At 35.2% G+C, this 20,079-nt stretch overlaps 1 protein-coding gene and 1 long non-coding RNA gene across 3 annotated transcripts in view; one reads left to right on the top strand and one right to left on the bottom strand.

Annotated features, from left to right (window-relative positions):
* Nucleotides 1–20,079, top strand: part of LOC106070299 (autism susceptibility gene 2 protein homolog) — a 102,597-nt gene that overhangs the window by 40,672 nt on the left and 41,846 nt on the right. For both annotated transcript variants that reach the window (XM_056005416.1, XM_056005415.1), the window contains exon 3: nucleotides 9,128–9,352. In XM_056005416.1, the coding sequence (XP_055861391.1) occupies nucleotides 9,128–9,352 (225 nt within the window). The remainder of the gene's footprint in view (nucleotides 1–9,127; nucleotides 9,353–20,079) is intronic.
* LOC129921969 (uncharacterized) lies at nucleotides 12,559–18,683 on the bottom strand. Its single transcript, XR_008773892.1, has 2 exons — nucleotides 18,330–18,683; nucleotides 12,559–13,040 (listed from the first exon to the last, which is right to left on the bottom strand). It is a non-coding gene; the product is annotated as an uncharacterized LOC129921969 (long non-coding RNA).

Genomic DNA, 20,079 nt, shown 5'->3' with positions numbered 1-20,079 from the left:
TTGTTGTATTTATAGAACTAGATCTATTTATGACTGACCGCTTGTATTTATAGAAGTAGATCTATTTAGGACAGACTGTTTGTTGTATTTATAGAACTAGATCTATTTTTGACTGACCGCTTGTATTTATAGAACTAGATCTATTTAGGACAGACTGTTTGTTGTATTTATAGAACTACATCTATTTAGGACAGACTGTTTGTTGTATTTATAGAACTAGATCTATTTAGGACAGACTGTTTGTTGTATTTATAGAACTACATCTATTTAGGACAGACTGTTGTATTTATAGAACTAGATCTATTTAGGACAGACTGTTTGTTGTATTTATAGAACTAGATCTATTTAGGACAGACTGTTTGTTGTATTTATAGAACTAGATCTATTTAGGACAGACTGTTTGTTGTATTTATAGAACTAGATCTATTTAGGACAGACTGTTTGTTGTATTTATAGAACTAGATCTATTTAGGACAGACTGTTTGTTGTATTTATAGAACTACATCTATTTAGGACAGACTGTTTGTTGTATTTATAGAACTAGATCTATTTATGACTGACCGCTTGTATTTATAGAAGTAGATCTATTTATGACAGACTGTTTGTTGTATTTATAGAACTAGATCTATTTAGGACAGACTGTTGTATTTATAGAACTAGATCTATTTAGGACAGACTGTTGTATTTATAGAACTAGATCTATTTAGGACAGACTGTTTGTTGTATTTATAGAACTAGATCTATTTATGACTGACCGCTTGTATTTATAGAAGTAGATCTATTTATGACAGACTGTTTGTTGTATTTATAGAACTAGATCTATTTAGGACAGACTGTTGTATTTATAGAACTAGATCTATTTAGGACAGACTGTTGTATTTATAGAACTAGATCTATTTAGGACAGACTGTTTGTTGTATTTATAGAACTAGATCTATTTTTGACTGACCGCTTGTATTTATAGAACTAGATCTATATAGGACAGACTGTTTGTTGTATTTATAGAACTAGATCTATTTAGGACAGACTGTTTGTTGTATTTATAGAACTACATCTATTTAGGACAGACTGTTGTATTTATAGAACTAGATCTATTTAGGACAGACTGTTTGTTGTATTTATAGAACTAGATCTATTTAGGACAGACTGTTTGTTGTATTTATAGAACTAGATCTATTTAGGACAGACTGTTTGTTGTATTTATAGAACTAGATCTATTTAGGACAGACTGTTTGTTGTATTTATAGAACTAGATCTATTTAGGACAGACTGTTTGTTGTATTTATAGAACTAGATCTATTTAGGACAGACTGTTTGTTGTATTTATAGAACTACATCTATTTAGGACAGACTGTTTGTTGTATTTATAGAACTAGATCTATTTATGACTGACCGCTTGTATTTATAGAACTAGATCTATTTAGGACAGACTGTTTGTTGTATTTATAGAACTAGATCTATTTAGGACTGACCGCTTGTATTTATAGAACTAGATCTATTTATGACTGACCGCTTGTATTTATAGAACTAGATCTATTTAGGACAGACTGTTGTATTTATAGAACTAGATCTATTTAGGACAGACTGTTGTATTTATAGAACTACATCTATTTAGGACAGACTGTTTGTTGTATTTATAGAACTAGATCTATTTATGACAGACTGTTTGTTGTATTTATAGAACTAGATCTATTTATGACTGACCGCTTGTATTTATAGAACTAGATCTATTTAGGACAGACTGTTTGTTGTATTTATAGAACTAGATCTATTTATGACTGACCGCTTGTATTTATAGAACTAGATCTATTTAGGACAGACTGTTTGTTGTATTTATAGAACTAGATCTATTTAGGACAGACTGTTTGTTGTATTTATAGAACTACATCTATTTAGGACAGACTGTTGTATTTATAGAACTAGATCTATTTAGGACAGACTGTTTGTTGTATTTATAGAACTAGATCTATTTAGGACAGACTGTTTGTTGTATTTATAGAACTAGATCTATTTAGGACAGACTGTTTGTTGTATTTATAGAACTAGATCTATTTAGGACAGACTGTTTGTTGTATTTATAGAACTAGATCTATTTAGGACAGACTGTTTGTTGTATTTATAGAACTAGATCTATTTAGGACAGACTGTTTGTTGTATTTATAGAACTACATCTATTTAGGACAGACTGTTTGTTGTATTTATAGAACTAGATCTATTTATGACTGACCGCTTGTATTTATAGAACTAGATCTATTTAGGACAGACTGTTTGTTGTATTTATAGAACTAGATCTATTTAGGACTGACCGCTTGTATTTATAGAACTAGATCTATTTATGACTGACCGCTTGTATTTATAGAACTAGATCTATTTAGGACAGACTGTTGTATTTATAGAACTAGATCTATTTAGGACAGACTGTTGTATTTATAGAACTAGATCTATTTAGGACAGACTGTTTGTTGTATTTATAGAACTAGATCTATTTAGGACAGACTGTTTGTTGTATTTATAGAATTACATCTATTTATGACAGACTGTTTGTTGTATTTATAGAACTAGATCTATTTAGGACAGACTGTTGTATTTATAGAACTAGATCTATTTAGGACAGACTGTTGTATTTATAGAACTAGATATATTTAGGACAGACTGTTTGTTGTATTTATAGAACTAGATCTATTTATGACTGACCGATTGTATTTATAGAACTAGATCTATTTATGACTGACCGCTTGTATTTATAGAACTAGATCTATTTAGGACAGACTGTTTGTTGTATTTATAGAACTAGATCTATTTAGGACAGACTGTTTGTTGTATTTATAGAACTACATCTATTTAGGACAGACTGTTTGTTGTATTTATAGAACTACATCTATTTAGGACAGACTGTTTGTTGTATTTTTAGAACTAGATCTATTTAGGACAGACTGTTGTATTTATAGAACTAGATCTATTTAGGACAGACTGTTTGTTGTATTTATAGAACTAGATCTTTTTAGGACAGACTGTTTGTTGTATTTATAGAACTAGATCTATTTAGGACAGACTGTTTGGTGTATTTATAGAACTAGATCTATTTAGGACAGACTGTTGTATTTATAGAACTACATCTATTTAGGACAGACTGTTTGTTGTATTTATAGAACTAGATCTATTTATGACAGACTGTTTGTTGTATTTATAGAACTAGATCTATTTAGGACAGACTATTTGTTGTATTTATAGAACTACATCTATTTAGGACAGACTGTTTGTTGTATTTATAGAATTACATCTATTTATGACAGACTGTTTGTTGTATTTATAGAACTAGATCTATTTAGGACAGACTGTTGTATTTATAGAACTAGATCTATTTAGGACAGACTGTTGTATTTATAGAACTAGATATATTTAGGACAGACTGTTTGTTGTATTTATAGAACTAGATCTATTTATGACTGACCGATTGTATTTATAGAACTAGATCTATTTATGACTGACCGCTTGTATTTATAGAACTAGATCTATTTAGGACAGACTGTTTGTTGTATTTATAGAGCTACATCTATTTTGGACAGACTGTTTGTTGTATTTATAGAACTACATCTATTTTGGACAGACTGTTTGTTGTATTTATAGAACTACATCTATTTAGGACAGACTGTTTGTTGTATTTTTAGAACTAGATCTATTTAGGACAGACTGTTGTATTTATAGAACTAGATCTATTTAGGACAGACTGTTTGTTGTATTTATAGAACTAGATCTATTTAGGACAGACTGTTTGTTGTATTTATAGAACTAGATCTATTTAGGACAGACTGTTTGGTGTATTTATAGAACTAGATCTATTTAGGACAGACTGTTTGATGTATTTATAGAACTAGATCTATTTAGGACAGACTGTTTGTTGTATTTATAGAACTAGATCTATTTAGGACAGACTGTTTGATGTATTTATAGAACTACATCTATTTAGGACAGACTGTTTGATGTATTTATAGAGCTACATCTATTTAGGACAGACTGTTTGTTGTATTTATAGAACTAGATCTATGTATGACAGACTGTTTGTTGTATTTATAGAACTAGATCTATTTAGGACAGACTGTTTGATGTATTTATAGAACTAGATCTATTTAGGACAGACTGTTTGATGTATTTATAGAACTAGATCTATTTAGGACAGACTGTTTGTTGTATTTATAGAACTAGATCTATTTAGGACAGACTGTTTAATGTATTTATAGAACTACATCTATTTAGGACAGACTGTTTGTTGTATTTATAGAAGTAGATCTATTTAGGACAGACTGTTTGATGTATTTATAGAACTAGATCTATTTAGGACAGACTGTTTGATGTATTTATAGAACTAGATCTATTTATGACAGACTGTTTGTTGTATTTATAGAACTAGATCTATTTATGACAGACTGTTTGTTGTATTTATAGAACTAGATCTATTTATGACTGACCGCTTGTATTTATAGAACTAGATCTATTTAGGACAAAATGGCTGGTCTAGTTTGAGACTCGAACTGAGCCGCACTTGCAACATAGTCAAGCGTTTTATGACACTCAAACACATTTTTTTTTTCTTCACATCCTTCAAATAGCTGATATTATTTTCCGCCTGCATTGTTCACATAGATTCTCTTTCCACCTACAATTACTACGTCACTGTTCACATTGATAAATTATCTTTTCCACTTAAATTCCTGGTACCAATCACTACATCAATGTTCACATAGATAAACTCTATTTTCCACCTGTATTAGTTTAGTGTGAAGATTATCTCGATATCTACAAAGACCATTAGATTTCCCACTTACACCAAGTGAACAATGTTTCAAGTGAAGACAACTCCTTGTTTTATGTTGCTCATCAACTTCATCTTTCATGTGCAACTCAGTTTTCAACAACAAAAAAAAAAACAAAAAAAAAAAAAAAACCGCGTTGAACAACATCAAAGAAACCGGAGAAAGAAGCGCCCGACCTAGCGGAACGCTGCAGTAACGGCTTTCTGGCTTGGGCCAGTGTTGTGAAAGAGTGTCACCATCTGTAGACAAGGTTGACGCCCAGAGCGTGTCAAGTGTTTTGGTGGGGCCGAAAACTCAATCTTCCAATTCAGCACCGGTGAATGATTTATGACTCGGCGACCTCCATCTCAGTACCCCGTGAATTCGGAGCTTACCAAAAGTTTAGGTCACACTAGTCAGCTGCTGAGTGAACACCTAGTCTACCCCATCTCATTGGGTCAAGAAATTAATAGTAATACTCAGAAAGGATCACTTGGCAGACCCCCAATAGTGATGGTGAACCATGGGCTAGGAAGCTCTGCACTAGGCGCTAGTGGATTTATCTTATTGAGAACAAAACCAAGAACTACATGCTTTTTTAAACTGTTTAAACTTGTTTTGTTTTTTTAATGTGTGTATTCCTAACATACATTGCCGTTTGAAGTCTCCTGACAGTCCTGGACTAAATGATAATGTCCCTTTCTAGGTAATTGTAGGTAAATACAATCTGACAAGACTTATTTTGAACTACATCCTAGACAACAACAGAGAGAGAGAGGTGGTGATGGGAGGAGGAGGCGCCAATATGGAGACTTGTACTGGGGGGGGGGGATAAGATTGGGTATGTCACGGAGATTTATTGTAGAAAACGAGGTCTCTTGAGTTTTAAGTCATCATATTTAGAGTGTAAGTCTCTCTTTCTCACTCTCACTTTATAGAATGGCGAATTTTAATGAATACTATAATTATAGCCTGGTTGGCCTTCTTTATAATCTGTGTTCAATGTGTCTGAACCGGCTAGATACATCTGCAATAGTTGCACTTCTAATTCCTGTAGTCAACTTACGGGACAACAAAACTGTCTAGTTCTGTGTGTGTATAGGTTGTGATTGTTTGAGTGGATTAGCTGCTAGTCAAAACACGGGCCTGCTTGCCAACCAACAAAAACAGTCACCAGCGTCCAAAGGGAAATAACCCTGACAATAGGAGCCACGCGCTCGTTGGGCGGTGATGCCTTGTGGGGAATACGAAGAAAAATGGAACAACTTTGTTTTGCTGTTCTAACCCAGAGTAGACTAGTTCAATGAGAACTTAATGCTACACAACTAGTTCAGACAGAGTACGGGGGAATGGTGGTTTCTACATTTAATTATATATATATATATATACACATACTTACATAAAGAGAGAGAGAGAGATTTCAAGGCACTGACTCGTACGCCTTTTCAAACCAATACTAGGAGTGACATATAAGCCTAGTATTCTCATCCAGCCCTCCTTCGAGACTGAAGTGTTGTTAGTTGAGCTGTTCAATGTTGTAGTCTACGAGTCGAACCCCAAGTAGAACATTCGTTTCTTTTTTTTGTTTGTTTGTTTGAACCCTTCTCCCTTGTGTCTACTTCATCTACAGTTTTCACAGCATTCAGTTCGATTCAGAAACAAACAATATTCTCAAACTTGGAGTGGTTACAAAGACAATTTTGGAAAAAACACAGTAGTTTTGACTCCACGTTAGCCAATTCAGTCATTGTTGAACGTGATTGATAAAATATGACTTGCTACTCTGTAATGTAGTTTTAAAACGTAGAGCATGGACCTGGACAATATCCCCTATGATAGACATAATCTTGAAGTGTTCTATACAGATAGACTTTTTTTAAAAAAAAAGATATATCTATAGTATTCTATACCCTAACAATAGAAACTTATTTTCAGCGCACAGCGCTTGAATAGCACGGGAGCCCCTTTCAGTTTCCGGGGGTAAAAATACCAGTGTCTGGCCCGCGTTTTCACGGCGCGAGATTACATTCTTATCGACTGGCTGTCGTCCATGTTGACTGTGTGGAGTTAATGGCGGCAATTTATGTTAATGTCTGCCATAGTTAACTGGCGCACACCTCTTTCTTTTTTTTTTTTTTAAAATGCTGACTCTTTAGGTTGAAGTGTTTTCAGGTGTTCCTTAAATATTTTGTTTTCGCTTCTCTTTCTTGTCTTACGCTGGGCCTGTTACTTTGGATTGGGAGAATGGATTCTTACATGGGTTCAGTTGGAAGGTAATATTTCATAGGGAGAGATTCTATTACACAAGCCGAGAGCTAGTCGGAGAGAGAAAAAAAAAGAAGCACTGAGCTAGTCAGCACTTTGGTTTTGTTAGTAGGATGCTGGCAGGGGGAAGGTCGTAGCAAAGATAAACAGAAAAGTGTTCTATCAGAGCTTTTTGTTGTGTGTCGACTTGGCGGTGAGGTGACTTACTGAGACATTTCTGTTTGGGTGAGGAGACTTGGTGGAAAGCAGGCATTCCTTACAGCGCTGTACACTAGGCTGACAGCTGACTCCACCATCTCGACCACATCTAGTAGAGGTATGGGAGAGCAACTCAGGTCAAGCTGGTTGAGGTTATACTTTGTCTAGTGGCCTCACGTGGCCATGGCTACCACTCATGTCTCAGGGGAAGGGGCCGACTACTGCGAGTCTCAATTTATATAATAGAATATGTGAGTGAGTTTTTGTGTATGTTCTAACGTAGTTCTGATCATCATTAACGTAACTTCAATAATGAAAGCAACTAACTCCAGTGAATTGTTGCTCATTTATTTCATTGAAAGGATATTTGGAAGTGACTACATGTTTCCAACTGTCGACACACATTTCTTGGTTTTGTTCCTGGGATTTCTTTTGTCCAGTCGTCTCATAGTCCAACATAGAAGAAACAACTTTAGACCTCTGTCTTTGAACCAAGTCCCACAGTAAGTTTTTTCTCGTAGCCCTGTTAAATCCAGATGTACAGACTGATCAATCTAGTATGGTGTAGCACTCCAGTACCTAAGTGATTATTGATAAGGTGGTTGCGTACAGGTTGTACTACGGCATGTCTATAGTGCTAGAGCCACAGTTCTACCTGGTTATTGCCCGTGTCAAGAGGGCCACCATAAACTTGAAGAAGAGGAAATCGTTTGGCTTGCCTTAGCTTCTTACGGTTATAGGTCTGTAGATAAAAAACACACACCTCCCTAAACGTAAGGAAATGGCACGTGGTGCACATGCCTTGTAGTCAGGGGCGTAGTGAAAGTGTTTATGCTTGACAGCTCTCCACGGATTTCTGTGCCAGTGCTGCACGTGTGTGACCGGCTGTGTGACTAACAGGTGAGTATAGATCCTTGCTGTCCAGAACATCAAAGAGCTGAGCCCTGGCTAATTGTCTGATGCCATGTGTTTCTTAGTCTCTCCATGAGTACATTTAGTGTCATCATTTAGTGTCAGGGTTTGAACTTGGGGAAGTGTCACAGCATCCGTGGTCAATAGAAAGTAATGAAACTATAAAGTAACAGTGTTAATTGAAGTCTGTTCAGAACTAATGATCAGATAACATTTGAACTAGATTACAATAGTGCCAATCAGAACACAATTTCTTTTCTTCCCTCTTGCAGTAATGCTCTTGATTGTACACTCTGACATACACATTGAAAAAAAAAAACATTTTCCACTCTTATGATGACGTTCAACGTTGGGCTGTCATTGGACGTCCTTTACTGCTTAGGTCTATGTCCACTAATTGATGGTTTTGAAATAGTCTATGATTTGGATTTAAACAGTTTTGAAACCATAATAATGTCATCTTAACTCTCTTGGTTATCGCAGATGTAATATACGTTGTAGATGAACAATGAACTGGACTAAATACTTGGAGCATGGTTTACATTTTCAATGTTTTCGTGTCCCGTTGTGTTTAGATGCGTTCACATGTGACCTGTATCTGTTGTACAATTTAACACTGCATGTCCATATTGTCGTTGTGTTTAGATGCACTCACGACATGTTACTTGTAAATCTAATCATTGAATGTCCACACTGTCTTTGTCCTGCTCTGTACACTTTTAATACCTATTGTTCTAGACCCCCATGCTGACTTTTTTTTTTGTAACGCTTCCTGAGCAGAAGTAGCATGGTTACTTACTTTGGTGGCAGCCAGTCAGAGGGCTGTCTTTGAAGGTGTTGACGGGAAGAATGATCCTTGTAATGATCCTGTAAGCAGTGCTGAACACCACTCTAAGCACATGGAGTGATGAACTCGTTCTTCTCGTTGTTATAGTTTTTTTTTTCTTTCTCTCCAATTTCAGAGCGCCTCCATCAATAGCAGTAATGAGAACAGCAACAATAACGGAGAGGTCAACGATGCAGGCAACAACAGCAACGCGCTCCTGGCTGGCGTCACGCATAATACTTCCAGTGCTGGACTCGTGAATGACCAGCCGAACCACCACCACCACCACCATCTCAACCACCACCAGCACAATGGCCCGGTGGAGCCCCCGAGGTCTGTCTCCAGAGATCGCTTGAGTGATGTAAGTAGAAGGTTCGCCCACTCCATTGGTGTGGTGTTGGGTCACTTTTAAAACAATGCATAGTTTTAGAAGATTCTGTCTTGAATATGCATATACTATAAATGTTACCGCTAACGCTCGTAATCCGTTCTATAGTCATTGCACCTTGTCGTGAAGAAGTTTATGATGCTAAATAGTCTGTTCTGGGAGTGTTCAATGATTGTTTCAAATGGAAAACCTGGCGAAGCACTACTGTTTCCAACATATAGTCCCCACTCTTTATGAAAGCCGTGGTCATTTATGTGTGGTGAATGTGTATAGTTAGAACATTTGGTCTTGTCTAGAGTGGCGGACCTAGTTATAGTCCTAATTTTTAAAGGGGAGGGGTGGAATGGGGCCATTGGGTTTTCTTTGGGCGTGTCTGGGTGCCACGCGACCCCCAGTATGGTTAATGTATTGAAGCAAGAAAGTTTCTCTAGATTTCTATTTGAGCTCCATTGGGATGAATACAAAATCCAGTCAGTCGGGACGATCGTTAGATAGACTTCACCAAGATCTACACCTGCAAGAGCTCGAATGTGTGATCCAGCTAAGGGAATTGATGATTAAAATTGACTGAATATAGGTGTAGCACTTCAACATGAACAGCTAGAGTTACTAGATGAGTATATGCGTAGATATAGAATGTTGTATTACAAAGGAGTGTAAGGGACTTGCCTAGAACGCTGACTCATTGCCTAGGTAAACAGCTTCTTATCGATGTGCCCACTGTAGCCAGGCTCATGTTCTGTGTGCATCACCACCACACTCGCCACTGAAATGTCACAACCGCTGACATTTGTAACCTCCCTCTTGGGCCGGTGTGTCGGGAGCGGGGTAACTCATTATTGCGGGAGCATGCACTCGTCCCTCCCACCGCTGGCCGTGTCTCAAGAGCGCCTGGAGATTAGCATTAGACTGCCTAATGTACCATCATCTTGCTATTGTTTGTTGCCCGGCTACAGAAGCTTCACCATCACGAGGTTATAGGAACGGGGGGGGGGGGCGGCTTTTGTTTCAAGTACATCTAGTGAAGCTAGTTCTTTCTCTTCTTCACACGCTGTTAAGGCATAAGTTATTGACGTTGTGGCTGGTCTGGAGTTAGACAAATATTCACCTGCTAGAATTGAAAAATACACTTCCGAACTCCAGTATCAACTATCTTGCATGCGTGGCCTACTTGGGCATGAAACAAACTGTAGGTCGTTATGCCCAGAGAAAAGGCGATCACTTCTTTACGACATTCAATGAACTCGCTCTGTAGTTTTCTGGGATATTGTTTACATTTTTGACATCGTTTTTGTCAAGTTTTATTTTGTGAATGGATGTTACTGTTTTGTACTTAAATGACTTGCCCTATACCGCTGCTTCACGTGGGATCCAGACAGGAATTTACACAAACTAAAAATACTCATTTTTTTCTGATACTTTCTCCGGAAACATACTAGATCTACTTAAGGCTTGGAGAAAAAAAATACTTTCGCAGGTTATGTACAGTTCTGGTCTAAAATACATTCATTCATTTCACAACTACAGCTTGGCTACTCATTGTTCTTGGACCGGCTTGGATAAACGATTGTATATCTACTTGTTTGCATTATACATTTTGTTTAATTAAAATATGCAAATGCCCTTGTCTTCAAGTGAGAAACTCCTAAGCCACTCTCTGTGACATCCCGCTTGAAATGACACCTTCACATTTTTTTTTTACACGTTCTTACTGGCCTGCAAAATAATTGCAAAGATTTTTCAAAGTTTCCGCCTCCGTCAGACGTAGGACGTGTGTGTGTGTGTGTGTGTGTGTGTGTAGACTCCTCCAACTGCCATAACACAATGCTAATCAATCCTGCTTCCCTGATGGATATTATTTTCCTATTTGTTGATTCTCTTGTTTCCTCGTTTCTATTCTTTTCATTTCCAGTCATTTATCTCGTGTTCACCTCCCCCCCCCCCCCCCTCCCTCTGCGCTCAGTCGTTCCTTGTTCTCGGCTTTTGTTGTGTTTGTGTTCCATCATGCCTGAGCAGCGGGAAGAAGTGCTGCAGGCAAGTTATCTGTTAGATTAGCCAGCCCCCGAGAACAGGCCACACTCCAAGTGGAATCTGCTCCAGGATTAGCACTTCCAGGCTCATTCCTAGCACTTCGACCCTCACCCCCACCCTTCCCCCCCCCTCTCTATTTTAAAAAAAATCACTCTTAAAAAATTGGCAGTAGGAGAAGAATGAATAGTGGTCAGATGTGTGTACAAACAACATGGTGCTTCTAATATACACTGGTCAGTTGTGTACACAGAACATGGTGCTTCTAATATGCATTGGTTAGTTGTGTACACACAACATGTTTTTTCTAATATACACTGGTCGGTTGTATGTACAAAGAACATGGTGCTTCCAATATACACGTATGCGGTGGTTCCTGATTAGTGGTGCACTCTGTTCATTGGATGGTGACCTGCTCACATGGCAGTCTTTTCTCAAAAATGGTTTCAAAACAAAAAGCCTGAATCCTTTTGTTACATATTGACTAAACACGATACATGTATTGTTTTATGATAGCCCCCAGCAGTTGGAGTAATGGGTGTTGGTTGCTTCCATAACGCTACCTTAGTGTTTATTTCTCTCTTCTAGTTCATGTATAATGTCATGTACCTGATACTTCCAAGATCTTTGCTTCCATTTACTTTGGAAAGAAAGCTTCACATCTCTCTGTTGTCAAAATGCTAGATGTTTATGTGTTGTTAGACACCTTATTTATATAGGTTAGTTATTTAGCGACGCACCATAGATGACGCATATTGAACGGGACTAGTGACGTTTGGGATATGTTGGGTTAGAGACCGAAAAATCAGTTAGCGTTAGAACATTCCAGGGTAACGACGTGTTTAGTGACAGAGACTTCTACTGTGGCCTTTTATCAGAATAAACCCTTATACAATTGTTCATCAGTGTTGACTACATCTCTTCACTAGTTATAATCGATGTGCCAGTTCTTGTTTGACTTGTTGGTCAACTGCACGTAATACACCTGATGTGATGTTGCTAGTTCAGGCTGTCTTGAAGTCAACCAATTACTCTGCAATCGTTTGGGTGTAATTGTTCGGGTGTATTACTTGCAGTTGACCAACAAGTCAAACAAGAACCATACAACACCGGTTTTAACAAGTGAAGAGATGTAGTCGACTCTGATGAAATATTTTAGATGAATTTATTCTGATAAAAGGCCACAGTAGAAGTCTCTGTCACTAAACACGTCGTTACCCTGGAATATTCTATTGCTAACTGATTTTCCGGTCTCTAACCCAACATATCCCAAACGTCACTAGTCCCGTTCAATATGCGTCATCTATGGTGCGTCGCTAAATAACTAACCTATATAAATAAGGTGTCTAACAGATTCCTCCCCCCTTTGAAAAAAAAATATGTCAATATTTTTTTCACTACTGTCAAGTCTTACAAGGGCATTTTCAATTTACGGGGAAGACCACAAACATAAAATCTTGATCTCTTCATCTTGACATCTTCATCTTGACAGTTCCTCATATTCATGTCAATGTTCATAACAGTTCATAACATTCCAGAATCATCTTCATTGGTATACAGTTCATCATGGAGGAAAATGTGGCATCTTATGGGCACGTCCTACACATCTCAAATGTTCTTTACTGGTAGTAATCTGATAAAATACAATATTTCAAAAAAACAATTATAAACTTTATTTACACATTCAGTAAATTTTTTCTTACCACCCTTTTATACGCTTTTGTCCATTTTTCTTTTATACTCACCCTTTTCCATAGAACTAACTTTCGTCAATGATATATGAAATGATTCACACAAAAAAAAAAAATATCTATACTTACTTTCAAATGCTTAACATCAAATTTACTTATCTCCCTTTTCCATAACATATAAATGGTGTCAATATATTAATATATATTACATACTCAATATAATCATAGTTTATTTACAAAATTATTTCACTTCAATGTCATTCTAGACAATAGATCAGCTACAGTATTCACAGATCCACTAATAGCTTTCACTTCAAATTTATATTCTTGTAGTGCTAAGAACCATCTATAAACACGACTGTTTTTCATGCTCTTTTGCTGTATATACTGAATAGGTTTATGATCAGTTAATAATATGAATTTCCTTCCTATTAAATAGCTCTCTAGCTTAGTAATTACCCATATTACAGCTAAGGCTTCTCTTTCAATGACACTATATTTTTTTTCTGTCTCTGACAATTTTCTACTTACATATAATATAGGATGTAAGTTATCATAGTTCTGCATTAAACAACAATAGCATTACCAGATGCATCAGTTGTGACATAAAATATTTTGTCTTTATCAGGTAGTCTTAATATTAGTTCATGACTAAAAACATCTTTAATTCTGTCAATAGCTTTCACACATTCCTCATTACAGACTACTTTTTGAGGTTTTCCTTTTTTAAGTAAGTCATTTAATGGATTCACTATTTCTGCTAAGTTCTTTATAAACTTTCTGTAATAATTTACTATTCCCAATATGCTTTTAATTTGTCTTTTTGTTGTAGGTATTTCAATATTAAGTACTTTCTTTATGTTATCTTCAATAGGGCTAATCATGTTGTTATTTACTTTATGTCCTAAGAAAATTATTTCCTCCAATCCTATTTCTACTTTTTCTGCTTGAATTGTAAGTCCACTTTCTTTTATTATTTTGAACACTTCTTTTACATCTACCAAATGTTCCTCCCAACTATTATTAAAAATACATATGTCATCCAAATAGCAAATAACATTTTCTTTGTTTCCAATTATCATGTTCATCATTCTATTAAATGTGGCAGGTGCATTTACTAATCCAAAACTCATATAATTCCATTGAAAAATACCATATGGTGTTACAAATGCTGTGTAAGGTTTTGCATTTTCTGTTAAAGGTATTTGCCAATATCCTTTAGTTAAATCCAATTTAGTAAAAAATTTTGCTCCATTTAATTTATGTAAAATATCCTCTATATTTGGCATTGGATATGGGTCAAATTCTGTGATGTTGTTAAGTTTCCTATAATCAATACATAACCTTATATCTCCATTCTTCTTTTTGGCTATCACAATTGGTGAAGCATAAGGAGATGTTGATGGCTCAATTATACCTGATTCTAGTAAATTGTCTATTTCTTTCTTTACTTTGTCTTGTAAATGTAGCGGTATTCTATATGGCTTAAGCTTGATAGGTTTTGGATCTGTTACTTTAATGTCATGTTTAATAATATTAGTTTTTCCTGGTATGCTGGAAAAAATTTCTTTGTATTCCTGTATTATTTTAGTTATGTCTTTTGACTTTTCCTTAGTTAAATTATTAAGATTAATCTTTTGCCAAGTTTGATTCTCTTTTGTTTCTATTACAGGTATTTCCTTAATATCATTTTCATTGTGATTTTCATTTGTTATTATCATCAAGCATTCTTCTCTTTCTGAAAATGTATTTTCTATTTCCTCCTGAATGTTTTGTATCAACTCATCTTCTCTATCATGATACAGTTTCAAATTATTTATGTGATATGTTTTAATTTTCCCATTTATTTCAATTTGATAATTCACATCATTAATTTGTTTTATCACCTTAAATGGACCTTTCCATTGTTTACCAATTTTATTTTTCAGGTCATTTATCAATATTAATACATTGTTTCCTACTTCTAGTGTTTTCAATTGTCTTTTCTTATTTAGATTCTCATGAGCACTTTGTTTGTATTTCTTATTGTTGTTATATGCTTGAGTCCATATTTCTTTCAATTCTGTTGTGATTGTTGTTTCACTGTCATTATTTAATTTATTCTCATTGCCTATTAGATTTTCTTTAAAAACATCTAATTCATCTCTAGGTTTTCTTCCATGTATTATTTCATATGGTGAAAATTGTGTTGCTTCATGGATGTTGTTTCTATGAGCAAATAGTACATAGTTAATGTAATGATCCCACTTGTTCTGATTATTCTGAATTATCTTTGTTAGTGATCTTTTTAATGAACCACCATATCGTTCACATAAACCGTTACTCTCCGAAGAGTATATGTGTTGTATATTGTATTGTTTAGTCCATTTCTTAAATTGTTCTGACTTAAACTGAGATCCCTGATCACTCAATATAATTTTAGGTATACCATGTCTTGTAATTACTTTTTGAGTTATGGCATTAATGATATTTTCTGTACTTGTATTTGATAATGGAATTGCCTCTGGGTATCTACTAAACATGTCTATTACTGTTAGAATGTATTTGTTATTATTTTCAGTTTGAATTAAAGGACCTATTAAATCAATAGATACTTTCTGAAATGGTGCTGTAGGTTCATCCATTTCTTGAATAGGTGCTTTATTCACTAGGCTTTTGTTAGATCTCTTTTGACATATGTCACATGAGTTTATGTATTTGTTTATTGTTGCTTTCATTTTAGGCCAAAATACTTGTTTTGACAAATTCCTATAACATTTCTTTACTCCCCTATGTGCTGCTAAATTATTATCATGTGTCATGATTAAAACATCTTTCCAATATTTCTGTGGTAAGACAAGTTGTTTTATTTTCTTGTTATCATTACTTGTTTGTCTAAATAATATTTTATTCTCTATACAAAATTTCTCCATTGGATTATTATTGTTTTTATCTGATATTCTTGAATATATTTTCCCAATAATATTGTCATTCATTTGTTCTAATGCAAATGTGGGTATTGTTTCTTTTTCACTTTGAGATATTTGTGTTTCAAGACTATTTTGTGTTTCATTTTCTATCTCTCTTTCCTTAACATCTGTATTTTCTATTTGTATTACATTACTGGTTTCTTTTTCTTTATCATTACTTATTACATTTATTGTATTTTCCTGTTTCTCATCTTGTTTATCCATTGATCTTGTTATTATCATACTTGTTATATTTTGTGTTTCTATGTTTTCATGATTTTGTCTTATGTTTTTGTATTTGTTTTGCCAGTCTTCTAATTCTTTTCTTGAACATTCTTTAACTCCTTTTATGTTTCCTACTAACATATCATATCTCATTTCTGGTATTGCAATGCCATCACAATAACCAGTGAAAAATGGAGTTTCAATGTATACTCTTATAGCTTTAAATTCCCTTACGGTGCCATCTGCTAATTCTACTTTCTTAGTAAACCCTTTATACCAATGAGGTTTGACAAATTTAGTTTTTACTGCTAAAGTGTTACAACCTGAATCTCTGATTAATTCCACCGGAATTCTATCTACAAACCCTGGGTACACTGCAAAATTGTTCCTATTTCCTTTCATGAAATATACCCTATCTGTACCTTTAATTTTGTATTCCCTACTGTAACTCCTATTTCTGTAATTTCCCCTGTCATTCCTATCTCTACTCCTATATCTACTGTTATTTTGTTCATTGTATCTATTTCTACTTCCAGACCTACTATTCCCTCTTCTACAGTTAGCTGCTATATGACCTTTTCCTTGACATTTAAAACAGGTTATTTCATTATATTTTCTATTTCCACTATTTGATCTGTTTCTATTTCTACTTCTATCAACATTTTCTTTGGTGTATCCTATTAAATCTACTTTGCTCTTATCCCTATCAGAAAATGGTTTATTTGGATAGGCATTTTTGTATACTCTCATTATTTCTGTTATTTCATCTATAGTTTTTGGATTTCTTTCTCTAATAAAAGATTGTAATTGAGGATCACATTTATTTACAAAGTTGTCCACTAGAATAAAATTTTTTAATCCCTCATAAGAGCTATTCACTTTTTCTAATTTTACCCACTTATTGAAAAAATCCTTTTCCATATTAATGGTAGTTTGGGGTTCTATTTCTAATGATGGTATATTGTCAAAGTATTTCTTTCTAAAAGTTGTAGCATTATGACCATAGGCATTCAATAACTCTCTTTTTAAAACTTGATAGCTATCATCAATATGATGGTCATGATTTTGGCATATTGTTAGAGCTTGACCATGAACAAAGTCTATCAGTATTTCAGACCATTCTTCTTCAGGCATATTAAATGTAGACATTTTTGCCTCATATCTTTTCAGGAAATCACCAATGTCATCCTTCTGTTCATCAAAACTTTGTATCTTTCTCTTTAGCCATGTCTGTGAATTAGGGTTGTCTCTTTGAGTGGTATAATTATTTGAGTTATTTGTGTTATTTCCTTGTTCAGTTTGAGCTCTGGCTTGTGCTGCATCCAATCTCATCTTCTCCATTTTAGCTTCATGTTCTCTCTGCCTTTCTTGGTCCTCTTTTTGCTTCTCATATTCTTCCTTTCTGATCCTATCTTGTCTCTCTATCTCTTGTCTTTGACGTTCCGTTTCTTCCTTCACAACTTGCTGTACATAAGCTGCTAAATCCTTTCCTTTTAACTCCATGGCCTTTCCATCCTGCATAGCTGTTTCCTTAACCTCCTTAAGGTCCACATATGATGATGTAGCCATTGTATTTTATATTTTATATATATTTTTACTTAGCCTATATTGGTTATGGCTATACTTTAAAAGTTTTTACACACTTTTATACAAGTTTTAAGTGTTATGTCTCTATCTATAGATTTAGTAAATGAGTAAATCTAGTCTGAGTTATTATGGTTATAATGTTATATTCAAATCTGTATATTAGGTCTAGTATCACACAAATTTAAATCTAGTATATTATAGTATGTATAATAATACAATTTAGATCTAGTTATCAAGAGCACTATGACCTTTAGATCTAGTATGAATAACTATGATCAATTTTAAAATCTGATGTGACTGAAATGTCTAGAGTAAATTCAAAGACTGTCTAGAGTCTAGATCTAGAGTAGATAAAATAGATTTCTTAGATCCAATCCAGAACTTATGGTTCTATTTAACCATGCGAAATAAATATGTGTATACAGTGTCAAATATATCTTCAACAAGATATATATATCTAGAATGTACTACCTTCATTCATCTTTCAATTAATAATATTTCAAATTAGAGTCTAGATGATTTAATAGTCCAAAGAGATGTACAACAATTTGCAGATCTAAATTTAGTCAGACGACAGTGTTTGACTACATAGCCAGTTTCGGCATTATTCTCATGGCAAAATCATATTTGATTTTAACCGCTCAAACTAAAATTATTTTAGTCTGATTCACAGTAAAAGAATCCTACCCGCACTTTCTATCATTAAGTGAAAAAAAAATACAGATCTAATTAAATTAATAAAAATAAATAATTTAAAATAATATAAACAAATGAAATAAGTAAATGAGACTATCACTATGGGTTGGGATATGACAATATGGCACACAATGATAACGTCACGAAGTAACCAGGCAACAACGGATATGACGTTTACACAAACAAAACAAATTACAACTCTAAACGTATAATATAGCTTTTCATCTAAATTACGTCTTCTACCCCGACGGGTTTTAAGGCGCACCACCTGATTTTACTCAGGCTAACGTACCAAATTTAGACAAAATCTATTTCTAAGGGCAATCTAAACATATACTAATAAGAAAAATGGCACTTAGCTTTTGATAAGAAAGATCCCTTTGTTCGGACTCCCGAATATGCTAGATCACAACAAATTCCACTGCCTCTCTTCCAGTTCTGACTCTGTTCTCCGGTGCTACCAGTATCCCACGTAATGCCACAGATGTCCTGATATGCCACAGCAAAATGTTCTAGTTTCTTCGACGACTGTTGATGACCATATGTGTAGTTCCGACGACCTTGTGTACACAGTTACTGACGAATAGGTTAACGGTTCTTCTGGCGATGACTTGACTTGTGTAGACGACTACTGATAAATAACAGTCTCTTGACGGCAACTTGATCTGGACGACTGACGAATAACGAATTTCTTGACGATGACTTGATCTGGGCTGACGAATAACGGCTTTCTTGACGATGACTTGATCTGGGCTGACGAATAACGGCTTTCTTGACGATGACTTGATCTGGGCTGACGAATAACGGTTCTCTAAAATAGTTCACTGCTTCTGCTGCTACTCTGTTAGTACGACGAAGTTTGCTGTTGTACTCTGCTTCACTAGACCAAACTGTCCAATGTAGACTAGGTGAAACCAAGGTCACCTCCGACGACGTTCCGTTAGACGATTAACGGTTTTTCAACGAAATTAAGTGGATGTAGCTGTTTCCACAACTTCAATATCAGCACGTCTAGATATCGTCTAGACCAACGAATACTAGATAAATCAATGTTCAGTAATGATACATACAACTTTACTAACCTTCCAAAGGTTAAACACAGTGACCGTTATACACGTGGCAAGCAACCGGTTCAATGAGCAAACTGCTCCACAAGAATCTCTCCAAGGGTAAGACGACAGAGCGATTTAGTTAGCTACCAAACTTGTAGTACTCACAATACTTCTGACAGCGGGCAAACTGTCCTTCTCGAAACTGACGAGGTAAAACTTGATACTCGATGTGGCTCCTATGACGAAGAAAAAAATATGTCCAACAGGTTCACTAACGATCTCTCACCCGTTATGAATGAACGGTTTCTCTGGTTGTAGGTCGATTCAGCATATGAAGATCAGGCGTTGCGATGATTACGGTCCTGACAAAGGTCACCCTGAGTTAACGGCTCGTTGAACGTGCGATCAAACAGGCGACGACTGCATGTAGATCTAGAACAAAGTCACTCTGCGATACTGCTGTGTTCAGCCGT

This window comes from Biomphalaria glabrata, chromosome 12, assembly GCF_947242115.1.
Source record: "Biomphalaria glabrata chromosome 12, xgBioGlab47.1, whole genome shotgun sequence".
NCBI classification, from domain to species: domain Eukaryota; kingdom Metazoa; phylum Mollusca; class Gastropoda; family Planorbidae; genus Biomphalaria; species Biomphalaria glabrata.
Note: the sequence above shows the minus strand (reverse complement) of the source record. Positions and strands in the feature narration are given on the sequence as shown.